Genomic DNA, 17,091 nt, shown 5'->3' with positions numbered 1-17,091 from the left:
GAGAGCTTACATTCTGCTACTGGGCATATGGCAGATTGATTTTTTTTATTTCCTGCTATAGAAAGCGAGTTCTTGTGTTGCTGCTTTTTTGACGTCTTTTGGTTGTCAATACATTTAATCATACTGACAGAAAAAGGGCATCTGGTGTGGCAGCTCTTGATTAGCAGCTCTGCTGACTTGTTGTCCTGCAAGGAGTTTGGCATTTTAGGTGGTGCCACAGAAAATGTTCCATTTACTTTCACGAAGAGTTAAAATCCCTTCGGGGGTAAAATGGTCTTGTGCCAGTTGTTCCTAAGCATGTGCCTCTGCTTGTGCCACTATGAAGATTTGTAGGATATTGCGGCACTGTAAGCAGCTTTCCTTACTACTGATTTGCTCAGGACCATCGTTCTTGAAAAAAATGTAAATATTTCTTTTTTAAGACTCAAATATGACTCAGTGGCTTTGAAACTAGTTCTGCATAGGATAAGTAGCTTGGTTCACAGAAGAAGCTCTTATCACCTTTCCACAAACCTCTTGTACAGTGTTTTCACACTCCTGCTTTTCTGAGTGAATTCCTACATGAAACCATCAGGTAGTAATCCTTTGAAAGAGCCAATCTGGGTCAGCATTCTGAATATTGTTATTAGCAAGCACTGTTACAGGATCAGGAAGCTATTCAAAAATCCACAGGAATAATGAATTTTCTCAAACCAAGAAGTGAAGACCATCTATTATTGAATCACTTAAATGTAAGAGGTACTTTTTTCTTTCAAAAAACATCTGTAGGTATTAGATCCATATGACACAGAGTGATACTAGAAAAATACTGTGATTAAATTAAGTTCCAAATCCAATCAGTATGGAGATTTTGAGACTGTAGTGGTTTGGATTTTGTTTTCCCCCAGAGGCTGAAAAAGTGGTAGACCCCAAGGGGTGGAAACCCCTGGATGTTTTGAAATTCTGCCCAATGGGCGCTCCTGCAAAAATGTCAACATCCCACAACCAGACCGGAAGAGAAGAGTTGTAGTTTTGGTTGTTGAGGAGTGGTGGCCATGTTGTGAACCACGAGGAAGGGGGCTCTAAGCCCCTTGGGCCCTCTGGGGCCTCCCAGCCCCGTCTGGGAATTGGGTTTTGGGGCTATCTCAAACCATGACAGAGACAAAGCCAGATGGTGTTTGAATATAATTTCTCAAAGACTGTAGAGTCCATAGTTTAAAAAACAAACAAACCCCCAAAACGAATAAACAAAAAAACCCCAACCTTTACTGTGTATTATACTCTGCACCAAGCTGAGCAGTGTGCCTACACTTACGTGTGCTTGGGCAGTGCAGCGTGAACAGCACAGTACACTTGCCACATCTGTCCTCAGCTTTGCTAACACCAAACCTGAGCCTTCTAGTGATGCCCACAGGCCTTCATCGGGGACTTACCTTCTTCTACTCAGTGTTCTCTAAACTCTGCCTGGCCCTCACAATTCTCAGCCACCATCACATTTTCTAAAAAGCTGGTTTAAGTGTATTACCTTTCCAGCTTACTTAATGTCTCATTGTACTAGTACCATGAGTGTAACAGTGGGAATATTTTGATTATCTTCCTAATGCTACTCATTATTTTCTCTGCCCCTATTGTGTCATCATTTAGGTGCCTTTTCAAGAGTAACCAGTCCCAATCTTCACCATTTCTTCTCCCACAGAAATGTACTATTTCTTCCCCTTTATTGTCCATCCGACCTACTTGAGCATTTCTTTTATATTACCTCAACATCTCTTTCAAATATTAATAAGCATCACAATTGTGCTTTGGATTTTATGAAACTTAGAGGACATCCTCTTGGGTAAAACAGTTAATGGAAAAACCTTCCTGTGTCCTGACAGCAGCATTTTGTCCCCTCTAGGTGTATGGTTGGCTATGTTAATGCCAGTTTATCGGTATTTTTGGTGTCTGACTTTGAAAACCGTTCGGAGCCAACATCAAATGGAAGCGAATTCTCTGGTTCACCATTAAAATATTGCAGGTAAGTATCTGATCAACATACTTCCTCGCTTTAAGACATTGCAAGGGAGATGCATCGTGATAAATCCAGGGTTGGAACTAATTTTCAGAACTTAAAAAATAGTAACAGAAAGGATTAACTGTCCTGCTCAGGGATATGCTCTTCTTGGTACTTCTTGGCTGTTAACTGCATGATTCCTACCTCAGAAAAAGGAGAAGCTGAAAAGCTGGTATCTGGAGGATGTTCCTAATGCAGGGTTTTTAGCCATAGCTTGAATCGGACACAATCCTCATGTAAAAATATGGTATCAAAAGGCCAATAATAGGTGCCTGATTACTTAGGTACCAGTGAGATGAAATCATGATGAGATTATATCATAGGACATGCAAAAGGAAGTTAAGGTTGCGCAGCAGTGATGACACAGTTATTTCACAGGTCTGTCAGACATAAACAGAGTCTGTCCTAAGATACATTTGTGAAACCTCAAATCCTGCATTTCCTAATTGTTGAATGATTAATGCGGTTTTGTCATTGCTTGCAGGTGTAATTATTAGTAATAATCATATATTTGTGGTTTGAATCAAAATAAAATGAGCAGTTAATCATCTGCATGTCTTTGTCCTCAGCCAATAGACTAGAGAAATAGCAATCTGAGAGAAGTCTGTGATGGCAGATTTGCACCTGAGTGATTTTAATGGCCAAAAAACCCAAGGATGTACATAAAGGTTTTAAATGGAGTCCCAGCCCAGAACACCAAACAATAAATACAGCTACCAATTTTTAATTGCGATATTGAATTACAAGCATGAGTCCTGGTAGTTGCAGATACACTTAGTCCCAGTATTTTTCACTGTGAAGAGTTAAAATATCCTTTCATGAGAGCCTAATGATCAAAAGATACCCTGTGTTTCAAGAAAAGTGTGTGATACAGCAAAAATCAGTGATACTTGCAATATTGTGACATTTTTATGAATAAGAAGAATTTTGTGTGGTATAGCATAATAAATGGAGGGAAGGTTGGGACATTAATGCTTTCATTTAACTAACTGATATTTAAGACTGTTGCAACTTATTTGGCAGAAAGCTCATTCAAATGTTGAATCCATAGATAATATTTTCTGTGGAGCAGAACCACTGTGAGAATATTCTGTTCCACATCATTTGCAGCAGCACTATCTGATAACGTTTTGTAATTCTGATCATTCTCTTCCCCTCTATAATTCCTTTCTTCAAGCATGAGGTTGCTGCTCCTTAAAGTGAATGATGGAAATCCAACCAATAAAAAAAAATTGTCTCCTCAATATTCCATAAACAGAACACTACTAAAATTGGTGTGATAAATCTCCAAAAGATAAATCTGTTCATTTGGGAGACACTGAATTGTTATGTATATCTATCCCTGAAAGCAAATTAATATCTTTCCTTAGATGAGTTTATCAGCTACTTAACCTACCTGAATTCTGCTAAAACATCAGTCATTTTAATTGCACTTCAAGACAGATGCTTAGGATATTGTAAAACTTCCAAAACTGTGAAGTTAGAGTGCTGCTTGCATAAGGAAAGATCGTCTCAGTTTTAAGAACTTGCACTAGAGATACTGCAATTTATGAGAAGTTTGATGCTGACTAAGATATCAAGACAGTTTATTTCAGTTTGTACAGCACCCTCTGCAATCTAAGAAGGTGAAACTTCATGGAGAAATACAGATTATCATAGAGATTCAGTAACTGTTTATTTCTTTTATTCATTTCCTGTTTTTTAGTTTCTTAAAACTAGCTTAGTGATTAACCTTAAATGATTTTATTACTTACTGTGGTATTTTCAATATTTTTTACAACGGGTTCTCTGTCCCTTCTAGGAAATAGATTAAGGAGGAAAAAACTTTTACATTACTTTTAAATTAACCCTCTGCAATTGTATTTTAGAATTAACAAGCTGTTAGTAAAAATGGACTCCAGAATATGTGACTTAAACAGATTCATGATTTGTAAATATAATTTTGGAGTCTTCCTGGATTCAACTTCCCCTACAGATATCTACAGTTACATTAAGGAGACCTAAAGTCTTCCAAGAAACATTCTGTGAGACAAGACACTAGGTCCTTTTCTTACACAGTCCTTGCCCTGTTGATATACCAAGAGATGCAGTCCTGGCTCCACTGAAGTCAGGATGAGTCAAACTTTACACCAGGGATGGCCAACTAATTGACCAAGGGCCAGCTGGAGCCGATGAGGCAGTTTTATATGGATTTTGGGAGCACTATCAAGCTGGCAAAACTGGGGACATTTGTGTTTTTAAAATGGCCTTGTAGTGGGAACAAAGTGTCCCTCAAAACAGCAGAGCATCCCTCCCTTCTCCACGTTCTGAGGAGATGCCTGAAAGGCACATGTTGTGCTGCCAAGGGAGATGCTATAGGGCCAAACTACTAGTGCTGAGCACCCATCATCCTCTGTATTTGCTTCAGCAGTTTTGCTTCATACAGGCGCTGGTTTGGTCCTTTGTACCGAATTTCCATTAGCAGCTGGAACACTCCTGGGTGCCTCTTACTGTTAGGTTTCAGCTGAAAGTAAACCCATTTGGGTGAAGCAAAGCGTGGCAAGGGGAGGTGATCAGGACACTTGCTTTAAAAGCGTGCACCTGATCTGAAATAAAACACTAGCACAGGCCCTGCCTTAAAAGCAAGCAGTATTGTAGTAACTTGCACAAGCTGAGCTGAGGTCATTTTTGGTGCAGAAAATGCAATGATGAAGAGATGCTGCGCTTTGATTTTGCCTTCCTCCCAGGCAGCAGTGCAGGAGCTTGCTAACTACCATACTATGGTTCTCTTTCAGGTACAGAGACTACCGAGACCCTCCTCATTCCCCTGTGCCCTATGGTTACACCCTGCAGTTCTGGCACGTCTTAGCAGCACGGTTGGCTTTCATTATTGTATTTGAGGTCAGTGACCATTCAGGTGGCAAAACAAAAGCAACAGAATGAAACTAATTTCCCTTTGAAGCTTTTCCATTGGGCAGATCTACGATGGCAGCTGTTGATTTGTTTGTCTTAGTTTCTGCTACTTATATTGTACTTTGTATTCTCAGATTTGTTTTCTGAACATTCACAGGTATTTAGGTTCTAATAAAAAAGGTAATGTAACACTGAAAACTGTAGCAGTGACTTGCAAAGAGGGGGAAATAAATGAAGCTTTTATTTACTTTTTGAGGTCTGGCACTCATAACCTGTCTATGCTGGGAAGCCATACGTTGACTGGTCTGTGAGGAAGGGGTGAAGGAACATGAGAAGAAAAAATTAAATCTGAACAACTGAAAAACAAAGATAGTTTCAGTTACAGTATTTACACATCTAGCTTTTTTTCTCTCTTTTTTTTAATGCTCTTAATTTCTCCAGAATGATGGACATCACATAGATTATGACAATGAGAAGGATTCAATAGCTTTGCTATATTCATAATATTAGTATTTACCATCAGTATCTCGTAAATGTTTAAGACAAACCAGAGAAGATAATACCAGTTTCACATGACTGGTATTCCCAGGCTGATTTTGAAAAAGAGAGCCAGGAGGGTAGATAAATAGGACAAGATAATTTGCAAAACAAAATGCAGCTCTTAAGGCCTGAATTTCAAGTGCCTGAATATCTCTGCTAGAATCCAAGGGATCAATGTCTCTTCAGCGCAAGCAGTTTGAAATGGCTTTTACACTGTGAAGAAGCCAAACGGGGGAAAAAAATTTATTTAAAAAAATTTTTTACTTGATCCTCTGCTCTGATATCACAGCAATGGGGCATTCAATACAGGTATGGAAGCTGTAATCACCAAACTGGCATATGGCATAACATTCATGAGCACATACTGCATTTCTGACTCACAGTACTGTGTAAATTCACTCTGAGCTGAGCTTACAAAGCACCTCTTTGGATAACACAACAGAAGTATATGTGTTGAGAAACATTTCTAGATTATTTCTTGAAGAGAGGTGTCTTGGTGGCTCAGCAGAAGCCCAGGGACTGTGGCAAATTCTCCATGACTGTGACTTTCAGCCCTTCCCAAGTGAAGGAATAGGACACTATAAGTTGGCCTCTCTTCTTCCTTTACACTGGGTAATTCATTAGAAGTTGGTCTTAAGGAGATCATCTTTGCCATCATCTGTTCCACTCTCAGGGAAATATTAAGGGAAAGAAAGAAATAAAGGTATGATAGAGGCATGCTGGGCTTAATCTCTTCTAGTTTCTTGAGTTGTCAGTACTGAAAGCCACGGCATCCATCTGTAAAAAGGACTAAAAGAATGGTCTTGGCAGGTCAGCCTAAGCATTTTTAAGATTGAAGAGAGCCTGGCTTCTTGATGCACACTTGAGATAAAGGCAGGACAGCATAAGACCAAAGATAAGTGAGGCAAGAAAAATCAGCCTTGCTCAAGTACTGGTGCCCAGTCAAATTTGCAACCTACTGCGGAATAACTTTTTGTTTCTGCCCAATACGTGCACAACAGATTTGACTTTGCTTTGTCCCACCCAAAGCTGTAGGCTGGCTCATATCTGCCTCTCTCAACATGAGTCACTCTATTGGCACTGCAAACTATTTCCTTAACTGTATCTATGAAATCAAAAAGGTAATAGCAGCAGAAACTAATACTGTCTTTGCAGAAAACACTAATTAGTGTCTTGTGATTGCTACAGTGCTTACAATAAAAGGTTCCGCTGAAAGATAAGTGATTCAAGGTAGGTTTTTTCTGTAAATTAAATAGCTGCCTAGGCTCAGCCCCCTGTTTGGCACTGTGGGGGTGGTTATTTTGGTTATCTTGACCTTCTTCAAAAACAAACAAAAGTATTTCCTATCACTGCAAAAGGAATTATCTGTCCAGGCTAAACTGACAGAAGAAGGTTTTTTTCTCTTTATAGGTTTGTCAAACCCCCCCAACAATTAGACCGTTGTGAGTTTATTTCTCATGAGGGAAGAATACATGGGAAAACATTTTACATTCTCTTTTCAGTGGCTTTCAAAGGAAGGGTTCTGCTTGGAGAAGAAGAAATACCTTTATTTCTCCAATCTAGAATGTGTGTCCTTTCTGAGATGGAGGATTTTTCTGTTTCTCTGCTCCTCCTCTCAAGTGAAGTGAGTAAATCTCCAAGCAGCATCTTTGATCAAACAAAAAAAGGACACTCCAGCAATCCTCCCTCATCAAACTCAAGCTTTGCTGTGGCATGCCTAAATTACGAGGGACAAACAATCAGTTACCTTGTGTTTATTTGTGGTATTTAGTAAATGGGAATATGTCTTTGGATAAGAGACACAGTACAAGAAAAAATGTTCTGTTTTTGTTTTGCATAGATAATTCATTAGTTTCAATACTGATGCAAGTGTTTTATGGCAACAGGAAGGTGTTACATCATTTGAGCCTCCTCTTCCTGCAGAACAATACTAATACCAGGCCCTGTCCAAACAACCTTACAGGAAATCACGACCTCAGGGGTTTAAACACACAGGTTGTAGAATAGTTTTTAGGCCTTATTTGAACTCAGCTGCTCATAACCTTTGCTGTCATCCATACCCAGCTGATTTTGGTTGGAGTTTTTGTGGGGGAAAAAACCCTCATGGTTTGTTTTATTCAAAATCAGTAATGGGTTTAGTTTTAACACAGTATCTTTCTGTAAATTGGAAAGAGAGGGCTTTCAGAAGACATGAAAAGTACTTGTTTCCTTCGTAAGATTTTCGATTTTTCATTCCTTTTTTTGTTTTCACAGCACCTTGTCTTTTGCATAAAGCACCTGATCTCCTACTTAATCCCAGATCTTCCAAAAGATCTGAGAGATCGGATGAGGAGAGAAAAGTACCTTATTCAGGAAATGATGTATGAAGCTGAACTAGAACGTCTGCAGAAAGAGCGGAAGGAAAGAAAAAAGAACGGAAAATCTTATCACAACGAGTGGCCATGACGGGTGAGGAAGAAAGTGCTTAAAAGAAGATAAGAACTCCGTTTATAAAGAATTCCTGGTTTTCTGCTGTGGAGAGTGCACTGAAAGGAATAGTCAGTAATGTTGTGTGCACTTAACACATGTGGGCCCCTATTTAATAGGGTGGATATTGTCATAAGCCTTTTGAAATTAGAAATCTTTGCAAGGCTTAGTCTTCTCCAGAGCTGATGTGAATGTAAGCACATCAGCCCAATGCTACGTCTCTGCACTCTTTCCAGGAAGCTCCCAGGCCCTGACTTAAATTCGAGGCCCTAAACTTCAAAGCAGTTATATATCTTACAGTGCTTTAGAGAACTTGGTGATCTTACGGCTCATTCTCATGAGGTTGCTACTTCATAATCAGTGACTGCGCCTTGGCAACATGGCAGTACTTGTCCGTGTGTATGGCCACCACCTGCAGCACGTGCATGGCAGTGTTGCTCTCTTCCACAGTGGACTGGACTGTGCTAGTTTGCATTTGCCACCAGTTATGGTCACACATGTGGACCATTTCCATTGCTCAACAATATTTAGGAAGAGATGCATGATCATGAGTCTGATCAACTGGTCTAACAATGCTGAAAAATGTAGGCATGCAGAAGTGCTGACAGATAGCCAAGCATCTAAATGTGGCCAGAGGTATTTAACTGTAGGGTCATTTGTTTGGAAATGATACTGTGCGAAGTTGGTAATATATTTTAAATATTTGAACAGTGCCTTTTCAGCTATAGGACTGTCTCGTGTCTGAAGGAATCAAATCAGGTTAGGGCATCTTGCCCAAAACTGTCCATGTATTTGTATTGTAAGATCACACTGAGCTCTAGTCAAGAATTAGGATGTATTTATCTAGAAGTCAGACTGTCTTAAAGACCTATTTGCATAAGTAAAACAAACAAAAACAGACAAATGAACAAAGTCATCAGAACAAAAGAACACAATCATCCTAAATATCTACACTTGTAACACTTTCTTCATTCATCCTTCCATTATCTATAAAGGGGTGGAGGGGAAAAAAATAAAACAACAGACTGTAGTATGAAATAGCTTGAAATCCTTTATGCAGAGCAATTCTACACAGGCTGCAAATTAAACTTGTGCAAAATAGGCTACTGTCTATATCCTTTAGGAAATTCTCTAGCATTAAGAAATTAAAAATTTCCCAGACCACTAACCCAAAATTGTGGAGTTGTAGCTCTGAAGACTCCATAAGTGTTGTATGGAGCAATATGAATCAAAAACTCTTCCATCAGTTGTTTCTACAAGTTATTCTGGAAATAATTTGATAGAAGGACTAGAATTTGCCCTTCTGGACAGACCACACAATGCAAGACCCTATGGATGGATACCTCAAGCTTCACAAGACAACTTGCACCAAGAACCATATCACCAAATTAGATCTATTGTCTTCTTTCCACTGTAAGGGAGAATTGTGCTATTTCCATGAAGGGGGAAAGCTTTAATGAAAGGTAATATGACTTCAGGAAGGAGAGAGTTGGAAGAAAATATGTGTACCCTCCTCTCTGTAGCCACTGCCTGCCTACACTTTTCTTCCTTGTAGCAAGAAACCTCCTCCAGTAGTGAACCACCTTCCTACATGAAGCAGATAAATGACATAGCAACTCCCTTTTATCAGCTGCTCCTGGGCCAAGCCTGAAAGTCCCATGAGGCAGCATAAGCACTGAAAGAACTTCAGGATTAGTGCGTTCTGTGTTGACTCAGTGCCAAATGGAGTGGGGAGCACAGCTAGTGGTTGTAGGGTGTATTCCTGACTAATGGGGAAGTGAACTTGTTCATCTTTGCTTCAGCTTACAGCAGCTGCGGACACATCCCGCGTGGACAGTGGTGAAGTAGGATTTTTTCTGTCTCTGTAGATAGGGTGTAGGGATTAGGCAGTGTTGATCTCCAATACACACATGCCAGATGTGTTAGTATTTGCCATCCACCATCGACAGTTTTGTACTGCACTGGCAGTCTGGGGACTTTTGGGCAGGATCGCTGTGCAAAGTCATATTCAGACCAAATTCACATGAACAATTGGGTTTGCTTACCCTCTGTTTTATACCTAAACCAACAGATGACAAGAGCTTAGAAACTGTTTGCTAAGTAGTAAAGTAAGACGAGTCATGCATAAAATTGTGGTCACCCATATGAGTGTGAACCTTTGCAATCTCCCGCAGTAAGATACAGCTTTGTTAACTTAGTAACTTCCAAGATCTCAACTGAAACCCAGTAGAATATAAACTGACTTTCACTCCAGAGGAACCACTTCAATAAAATGTGCTGAAACAAATAAAGTGCAGCAGAAACACAATGGATATTAATTGCTTTTGAAAGTAGTTTTCAACATAGCTACATTATGATGAATTTTCCTGACAATACATTGCTAGAAGTTGTGTCCCACTCTGCTCTAAATGAGATCATAGGTTGGCTGCTTGCCAAGCTTACACTAGGATGATGCTGCAAGGGGCTCTGACCTCCCTGGCAGACCCTGAGTACATTTCTGTCACTTTAGGTTGACCAGTCAACCCATCGAGGTTTCTCTGCTGCTGGTGTGCTGAATAGATTTCCCTGGAGTCCTTCAGAACTATATAGCAGAACACTCAGGAAAGATGCCCTCTTTATTTATTAAGAAAACAAAAATAATAGGTCGATAATAATAATAAATGGAATTTTAATGGTCTCTAGATAACTAATTTATGCCATTCCCTTCCTGATCTGATGATAGGTTTTGCTTAAACCTCCAGGTGACCATCCTCTATGTTGTTTACTTATTCCAGCTCCACAAGAGCACTACCTTCATGGGAATGAGAAAAAAATGCAACCTCATTGCATGCCACAGACATGTTACATAGCAAGCAGGACAGCACACACATTAGAGGATTTACTGTGAAATCATCTTGCAATCAGTGTAGGATTGATCTCCACAGACCACTCTTGACAGCAGCATGTACTTCATGAGCAGTCACACACCAGTTTTTAAAACTAAGGAAAAAATTGTATATTGGGACTGTTTTTCAGCCTGTTTGCTATATTTTTTGCATTCTGTCCCATGCTGATTTTACAGATCTCAGAATAAAAAGTGTAAATGAAAAACCTGGATACTTTGACAAAAGAAAAATCTAGGTACAGAACATCATCTGCATTCAAGCCACCAAATACTATGACAGAAACCATGTTTACAAATCAGGTTTTTTTTATTTTAAATCTTTCTGAGGGGAGTTACATTATTTACCATATATATAATATATATATGAAGTATATAGAGAGATTGTTTATTTGTAAATAGAAAAATTCTATAGAGAAGAATGTCAAGTTTTCACACTTAAAAAAAATCATCAACATAAAGCCATGTTTAATGCTTGTATAATGTGATATAATAAACTTTAAAATAAATTATGCATATGAAAATTTACTGGTTGGCATTCTTTACTTCCTTTTCTATCTACCTTATTTGTTCAGCAAGCAAACAGACCAGTCAGGTAGAAGCAAATATCAATGCAACCCTAAAAGAGCCAAAACCTACCAGTGCTTTCTCTCAGTGGATCTGTTGTCTATTCACATAGTCAAATATTGTTCCTGTTAGGGTTGTTGGGTTTTTTTTTAATATTTCTACTTAAACATGTTCCTCCTTGTTTTGTCTCGTGGGTCTGCCAGATGCTGCGTGTAATTTGGACAGTGTAGACTGCTCCCACAGAATTAATTAGTTTTGAGCAACCCACATATCTTTGTCAGGTAAGCTTTTAGCTGGAAGAGATGAAAGATTGGGGTGCAGGAGTGGAATGGAGACTTCAAAAATTATCTTGCTTCTTTTACACAGACAAGGAAGGCCCTGGCTCAGAGTCCAGCTAGCAGAGGACAGTATATGATCCCAGAGAAAATACTATTCAAAATTAATGAATTGTTTTAATTAATGATGCCGATTAAAACAAGAAGCAGATAGAAAAAAATTAAAGCAGAGTCACTTTGTAGCTCTGCAGCGGTCATGGGAGATTAGTTAGCAAGAAACAGGGTAGTTGCAGAGGTCATCTGCAAAGCTTAAGGATGTTTGTCTCTAAACCACTTACAGCAAGATATTCTTCCCAGTGAAAACTTATCTTTATGTTATGATTGTGGACCGATAGATATTACCTAGCCCAAACTTTCACTTAATACCAAAATTAGAGTTAAATGACTGCTCAGTGCTCAAATAGTGACTTCAAGCAACAAAGGGGAGGTAAGATGGTAATTTATGTGTTTTCTCTTTTATAAACAAGTATGGGAACTTTTAAACAAGTATGGAAACACTGAGAAGAAAACTCTATGTCGCTACATTTTTTAACTGTGATAACCAGGAAGATTAGTCTTCATGAACAAAACCGGTAGAAGTTACAGATGATCTAAGATAGCTTAAGGCAGCATCAACTACAGCACAGTGATCTCAGCACAGAGTGGTGCAGAAAGGACATGCTGATGCTGTTTAACACGGGAGTGACCAGTCAGCCTCAGGAGAAGCATATTCAGATGGGAATTCAGCATCTGTGTTGGGAAGGCTGTAGCCATACCAGCAGGCACACAGGTCAAGTGCTTGCTGCAGGCTTCTGTTCTCTGTTCACAGCTTACTCTCTCACAAAGCATAGGTACACAGAGGCACACTGGTCCACTTCAGCACTCTGCAACAGCATGGAGATACCAGTACTTACCCTTTTTCAGATCTGTGGGCTGAAAGTACCTGGTAAATAAAAATTATATTCCAAGGCTCAAGAACTATTCCATACCACAGAATGCCATATCTATTTCTCTGTCATGAAGACAAGGTACAAGGCTGAACAAGACAAGGCAGTTGTCTTTTGAGACTCTAGAAGCATATCCAGCTCATTCAGTCAATGGGCTAATTGTCTCAGAGTGACTAGGATAGTCTCAGAACAGAGAGATTCCTGTCCCGAATCTCAGGAGACTTTATTCAGGAAGTTATTGTTTGTCTCAAATCCTAGATATAGGGACACAAGACATAACTCATGAGATCTATCTCTTCACTCATACCCCTTCCACACAGCAGCTTTAGGCAATGACCTGAACACAGAGCTGCAGCAGAGGAATGTGAGACAAGGGTCCTAAACTCTGGATTAGATCATGCAAACCAGTGCTTCAGGAGGCAAAGGGGAAACCTGCCCCAGTCTCATAGTTTTGTGCTGGGTTAGCCAAGGGAGTCATGTCCTTGGTGACATCCACACAGTGCCCTGTTCTCCTCTAGTAGAGGTCTGGTCCTTGGAGCCCATTTTTTCATCCTCATATTTTCTGATGCTGACAGTTCATCTTACGCAGTAGATCATAAAATGCCCTCTGTCACAGGGGCACAGAAAAAAATTGATTTAGATGCTAAAGGGCCCCAGTCAAGGTAGATAAGCTAGCACTGCATCATATTCCAAGTTACAGCAGTTCAGTACTTGGCACAAATGCAGCATAACTTTTAGAAAGCATTTAAGACATGCCATCAGTTTTTCACTTGATTCTCAAGCATGACTGCTCTCTAGGCTTCACAGCTCAACTTTCCCACAATGGCTTTTATTTTCCAACTTGATTCTGTTGATGTAGAGAAGTTATAAACATTCTTGTGCACCCATAGTAAAAGTCTGAAGTACAAAACCAACACAGTGGCTCAGAATCTATTCCCTGCTGTACCAAAGAGTGTGCAGGGGAAGGAAGTAGTGGGGGCTTTCACCCTCCCAAAACACCAGCACAGTGCAGGGTCTGTGCACAGAAGCTGTTCAGCTTCTCTTGGCAGTCCAACCAGATGACAAGCCATTCCATGGCCTGCAGCCCTGGAGAAGCCTTCACCAAATGACATCCTCTGTGATCCCTTCCCTGTCCTGCGGAACTGTGCAGGTGGCTTTGCCTGCCTGCCAAAACACACAGTGTGCTCTTGCCTGAACCAACCTTGAATGTGAATCCCCAGAGATACAAGGACTGCCTGAATACAAATGAGTACGTGAAGTTTCAGCTCACAGCTCTGGAGATAACAGCAGTGGCAACTGCAGATGCAGCCTTCCCTCTTGTCCAGTACAGCCAAAAGAGCCCTCTTCTTTATTAACATCTCTGCCACACTATGCCCAGTCCAGAGCAGGAGCAATCCTAGGCTGGCATGTTGGGCATGAAGTAGAAGAATACAGTGGTTCTGCTCTATGGTATTGAATAAAAATCCCAATAGCTCATTTCCTTCATAAGCACAAGCTCTGTAAGGGCAAGACAGGGCAGAAGAGGAAGATGGACTGTGAAGGGGACGACAGTACTGACTCTTGCCTCTACCCACCAACAAAGTCACTACTGTATCTTCCAGCAGAGAGCACAGAGGAGGAGATACAGGTAACCAAGGAACAAGTGGCTTAATAAAAACAAACAGATGATGAAACCAGCAAAATAAATACACTCTCAGGATCACTTCTACAAAGTAACCAGATGGCATTAAATACAGCTCCCGTACCAAAAAAAAAGAACACTTGTTTCCTGCAATCTGATAGTCCCGCAACCCTAATCTCTTAATACTTTCAATGCCTTAAAAGACAAAAGAAAAACACAAACCAGAAAAACAGCCATGTCTGGGGGAATAGTACTCTTCCCAAATAAAAAATTTACTCTGAGGGTGAAATGAGATCGAAAGCAGGTATTTTCCAGGAGGCTCAAGAATATCTGGCAAATATTTCACATAGAAACATTGCCTTAAACCCTGTCACCAAGATCCAGAGTGAGAGAGTGAGGAAATACAAGAAAGACCTGATTCCTTTCTTGACTAATGTCAAGGTCATACAAGGGCAACGGTGCCACAAAGCTCTGCAGACGCCTGCCCATGACCCAAGCAGAGCTGGTAACCGACCCAGAACAGGAATGTCAACAGTGCTTTGCATGAGGAAAACTGTCTTCGTGGGCTGACGTTGCCTTGTGTCACATATGAAGACCATTGACTTTGTTCTTATCACTTGCAACATCCATTTCAATGTGGCTGAAAGCAGGATTATCAGTTCCTTCGTCTGCCATGGTAAATGGTTTACAGTTCAAAACTTCCACATTCTCTGGCTAAAAAACAAAAGACAAAAGCTGTGCTGTGAAGCAGAAGGAACAGTCTTCCTCTCTTTGACCTGCATGCCAGCAGTCAGTCCTGACATACAGGGTGCCTTGCAGGAAAACACATGTTGGCTGCTGACAGAGCACAAACACTTACTCATTGCAGTAGATGGTATTTTTCAGGGGCATGGAAAGTTTCTTATTGCATAAGGTACTAGTTGTGTAAAATGCTCTTGTCACATAAAATGTTCTTGTCCTGCAAATTGGCTGAAGTGGCTTTGGGAGTCCAAAGTTCTAATTGCTGTTTTCGTGTCTAATGATACCAGGTCTTTGAGCTCTTTACTCCCAACCCTTCATCCTTGCCCCATTTTTGACAGGAAGAGCAGATTAACATGCATCATTGCTTTGATGTTCCATTTCTGTTAAACATAATGGATGTTGAGCTCTTCATGTGCAGAAAGTTGCTCAGTTCACCCTGTCTTTTTTACCTCAACAACTTTCTGCATTATTTGTGATGCCAAACCACTTGTTATCCAGCTCTTAGCCATATAAAAGACATACTTATTTCTAACTCCAACCATAAAATAAGTATGGCTGTGGACATTAGCTTCCATGTGGGTGGTGGATTGGTTTTTTTTGCAAAAGACTTCCAGAATTAAATTCCCAGATAGTGGAAACAGATGTTGGTCCATTAAAGACAGTGAATAACAGTAACTCAACAGCTGGCCTCCAGTAGTGACATGGGCAAACAGCATTACAATAGCATGGTAAAAAATCCCTTTCTTTCACTGGTGTTCTGGTTTTCTTATCCCAAAATTGAAATACATAGGATCATACTAAAAGGAGTTGTCAGTATAGAGGAAAAACAGTTTGTAAGCTGGACCACCTCAAAGATACAATCACTGCCTATAGTGCAGCACCTGAAAAGCACTGAACAAAGCTGAGCTTGAATGTTCAGCTGATGATATTGATTGAAAACTGATCTGTAGTTTATTTACAAAAAAAAAATTCTCCTGTATTGTCCCTTCTAAGAGATGTTATTACCCAATAATGCCTCCCCTTTTCTTTTATCTTGGGGAGGGAGGTAGGAAACAGATACACTGACTAGAAATGTTTTCTCTCAAACAGTAGCCAAAGTCACAAAAAAATCCAGACTTTAGAGAACATACGTCTACAAACAAAGGAAGCTTTGATGAATCCAAAGTGTGCCTTGAGGCATCTTCCAAGAGGCTAGTTAGGGAGTATTTTAGCAGAAACACAGAGAACAACTGTCCCTTTTCTCAGTTGATGCTCTGTTGCTGACTGAAGTCAAGCTGTGGCAAAACATAGCCTCCTTGCCTATGGGAGTTGTCTTACTCCTATCAACCCTGTGCTCTGATACTGCCTTAAAGCAGACAGTCATATCAGGCAGCATCAGGTGCTATTCATCCTGGTGGGAAAAAAGCAAGATGAAGACTGTTCGGCTTTGTCCACGGAAGGAAAGATTGATTTAAATCAAAGATGCACAATTACACTTACTGTGTCTGATTTAGATCGGGAGAAGTTGGACAGGAAATCTTCCTTGGTCAGCAGGAATTTACGATCCGTGTTCTGCTTTAGTCCTCCTGCAAAACAGACAGGTTTCAGTAATTTCTTTACAAAGATATATATCCTGCACCTCCCAATATATAAAATGACCCCTCAAGGTCTATTTGAAATGCCTTAGCCATTTCCCAGCGTCCTAGGTCCTCCTCAGATTTCCTATTTTGGAAAAAAACATAGAATCTGCCAATGATCAGAAAAGAATGAATCACATATGATTATGTCTGGGATTATCCTGCCAGTCCAGGAGCTGTGCTGCCCTGGGCCCTGAGCCCCAGTTCTCAGCTCCTTGTCAGCAAGACTCCTGTCTCCAAACTCACCAGCAATTTTTATAGTGAATTATTTAAGGGCAGCCGTAATGTGGGGGGATGAAGGTTAGCGGAATGTTTGGGCATTTTTAAGGCATGGAAGTTTATTTATCCTTGTGAGGAAAATAAAGGAGATGTAAGTGTTGGGAATTAGCTCTGCTTGCCACCTGAGGCTTAAATGGGATCTTGCTCCACAAGAAGTAGGGTGACATTGTGGTTGGGTAAGTTCTTTTGTGTTTC

General features: G+C 40.2%; 2 protein-coding genes across 9 annotated transcripts in view; one reads left to right on the top strand and one right to left on the bottom strand.

The window, feature by feature from the left end:
• Window positions 1-11,339, top strand: part of ANO4 (anoctamin 4) — a 173,907-nt gene extending 162,568 nt beyond the window's left edge. For all 8 annotated transcript variants that reach the window (XM_064655328.1, XM_064655331.1, XM_064655330.1 and 5 more), the window contains 3 exons: window positions 1,877-1,996; window positions 4,807-4,912; window positions 7,718-11,339. In XM_064655328.1, the coding sequence (XP_064511398.1) occupies window positions 1,877-1,996; window positions 4,807-4,912; window positions 7,718-7,909 (418 nt within the window). In that variant the 3' untranslated portion in view covers window positions 7,910-11,339. The remainder of the gene's footprint in view (window positions 1-1,876; window positions 1,997-4,806; window positions 4,913-7,717) is intronic.
• SLC5A8 (solute carrier family 5 member 8) overlaps window positions 10,667-17,091 on the bottom strand; it is a 28,718-nt gene continuing 22,293 nt past the window's right edge. The window contains exons 14-15 of the mRNA XM_064655335.1: window positions 16,481-16,566; window positions 10,667-14,974 (exon numbers count right to left, since the gene is read on the bottom strand). Coding sequence (XP_064511405.1) covers window positions 14,843-14,974; window positions 16,481-16,566 — 218 coding nt within the window. The 3' untranslated portion in view covers window positions 10,667-14,842. The remainder of the gene's footprint in view (window positions 14,975-16,480; window positions 16,567-17,091) is intronic.

Source organism: Pseudopipra pipra, chromosome 5 (genome assembly GCF_036250125.1).
Source record: "Pseudopipra pipra isolate bDixPip1 chromosome 5, bDixPip1.hap1, whole genome shotgun sequence".
Taxonomy (NCBI): domain Eukaryota; kingdom Metazoa; phylum Chordata; class Aves; order Passeriformes; family Pipridae; genus Pseudopipra; species Pseudopipra pipra.
This window is presented reverse-complemented; position numbering and strand designations above follow the sequence as displayed.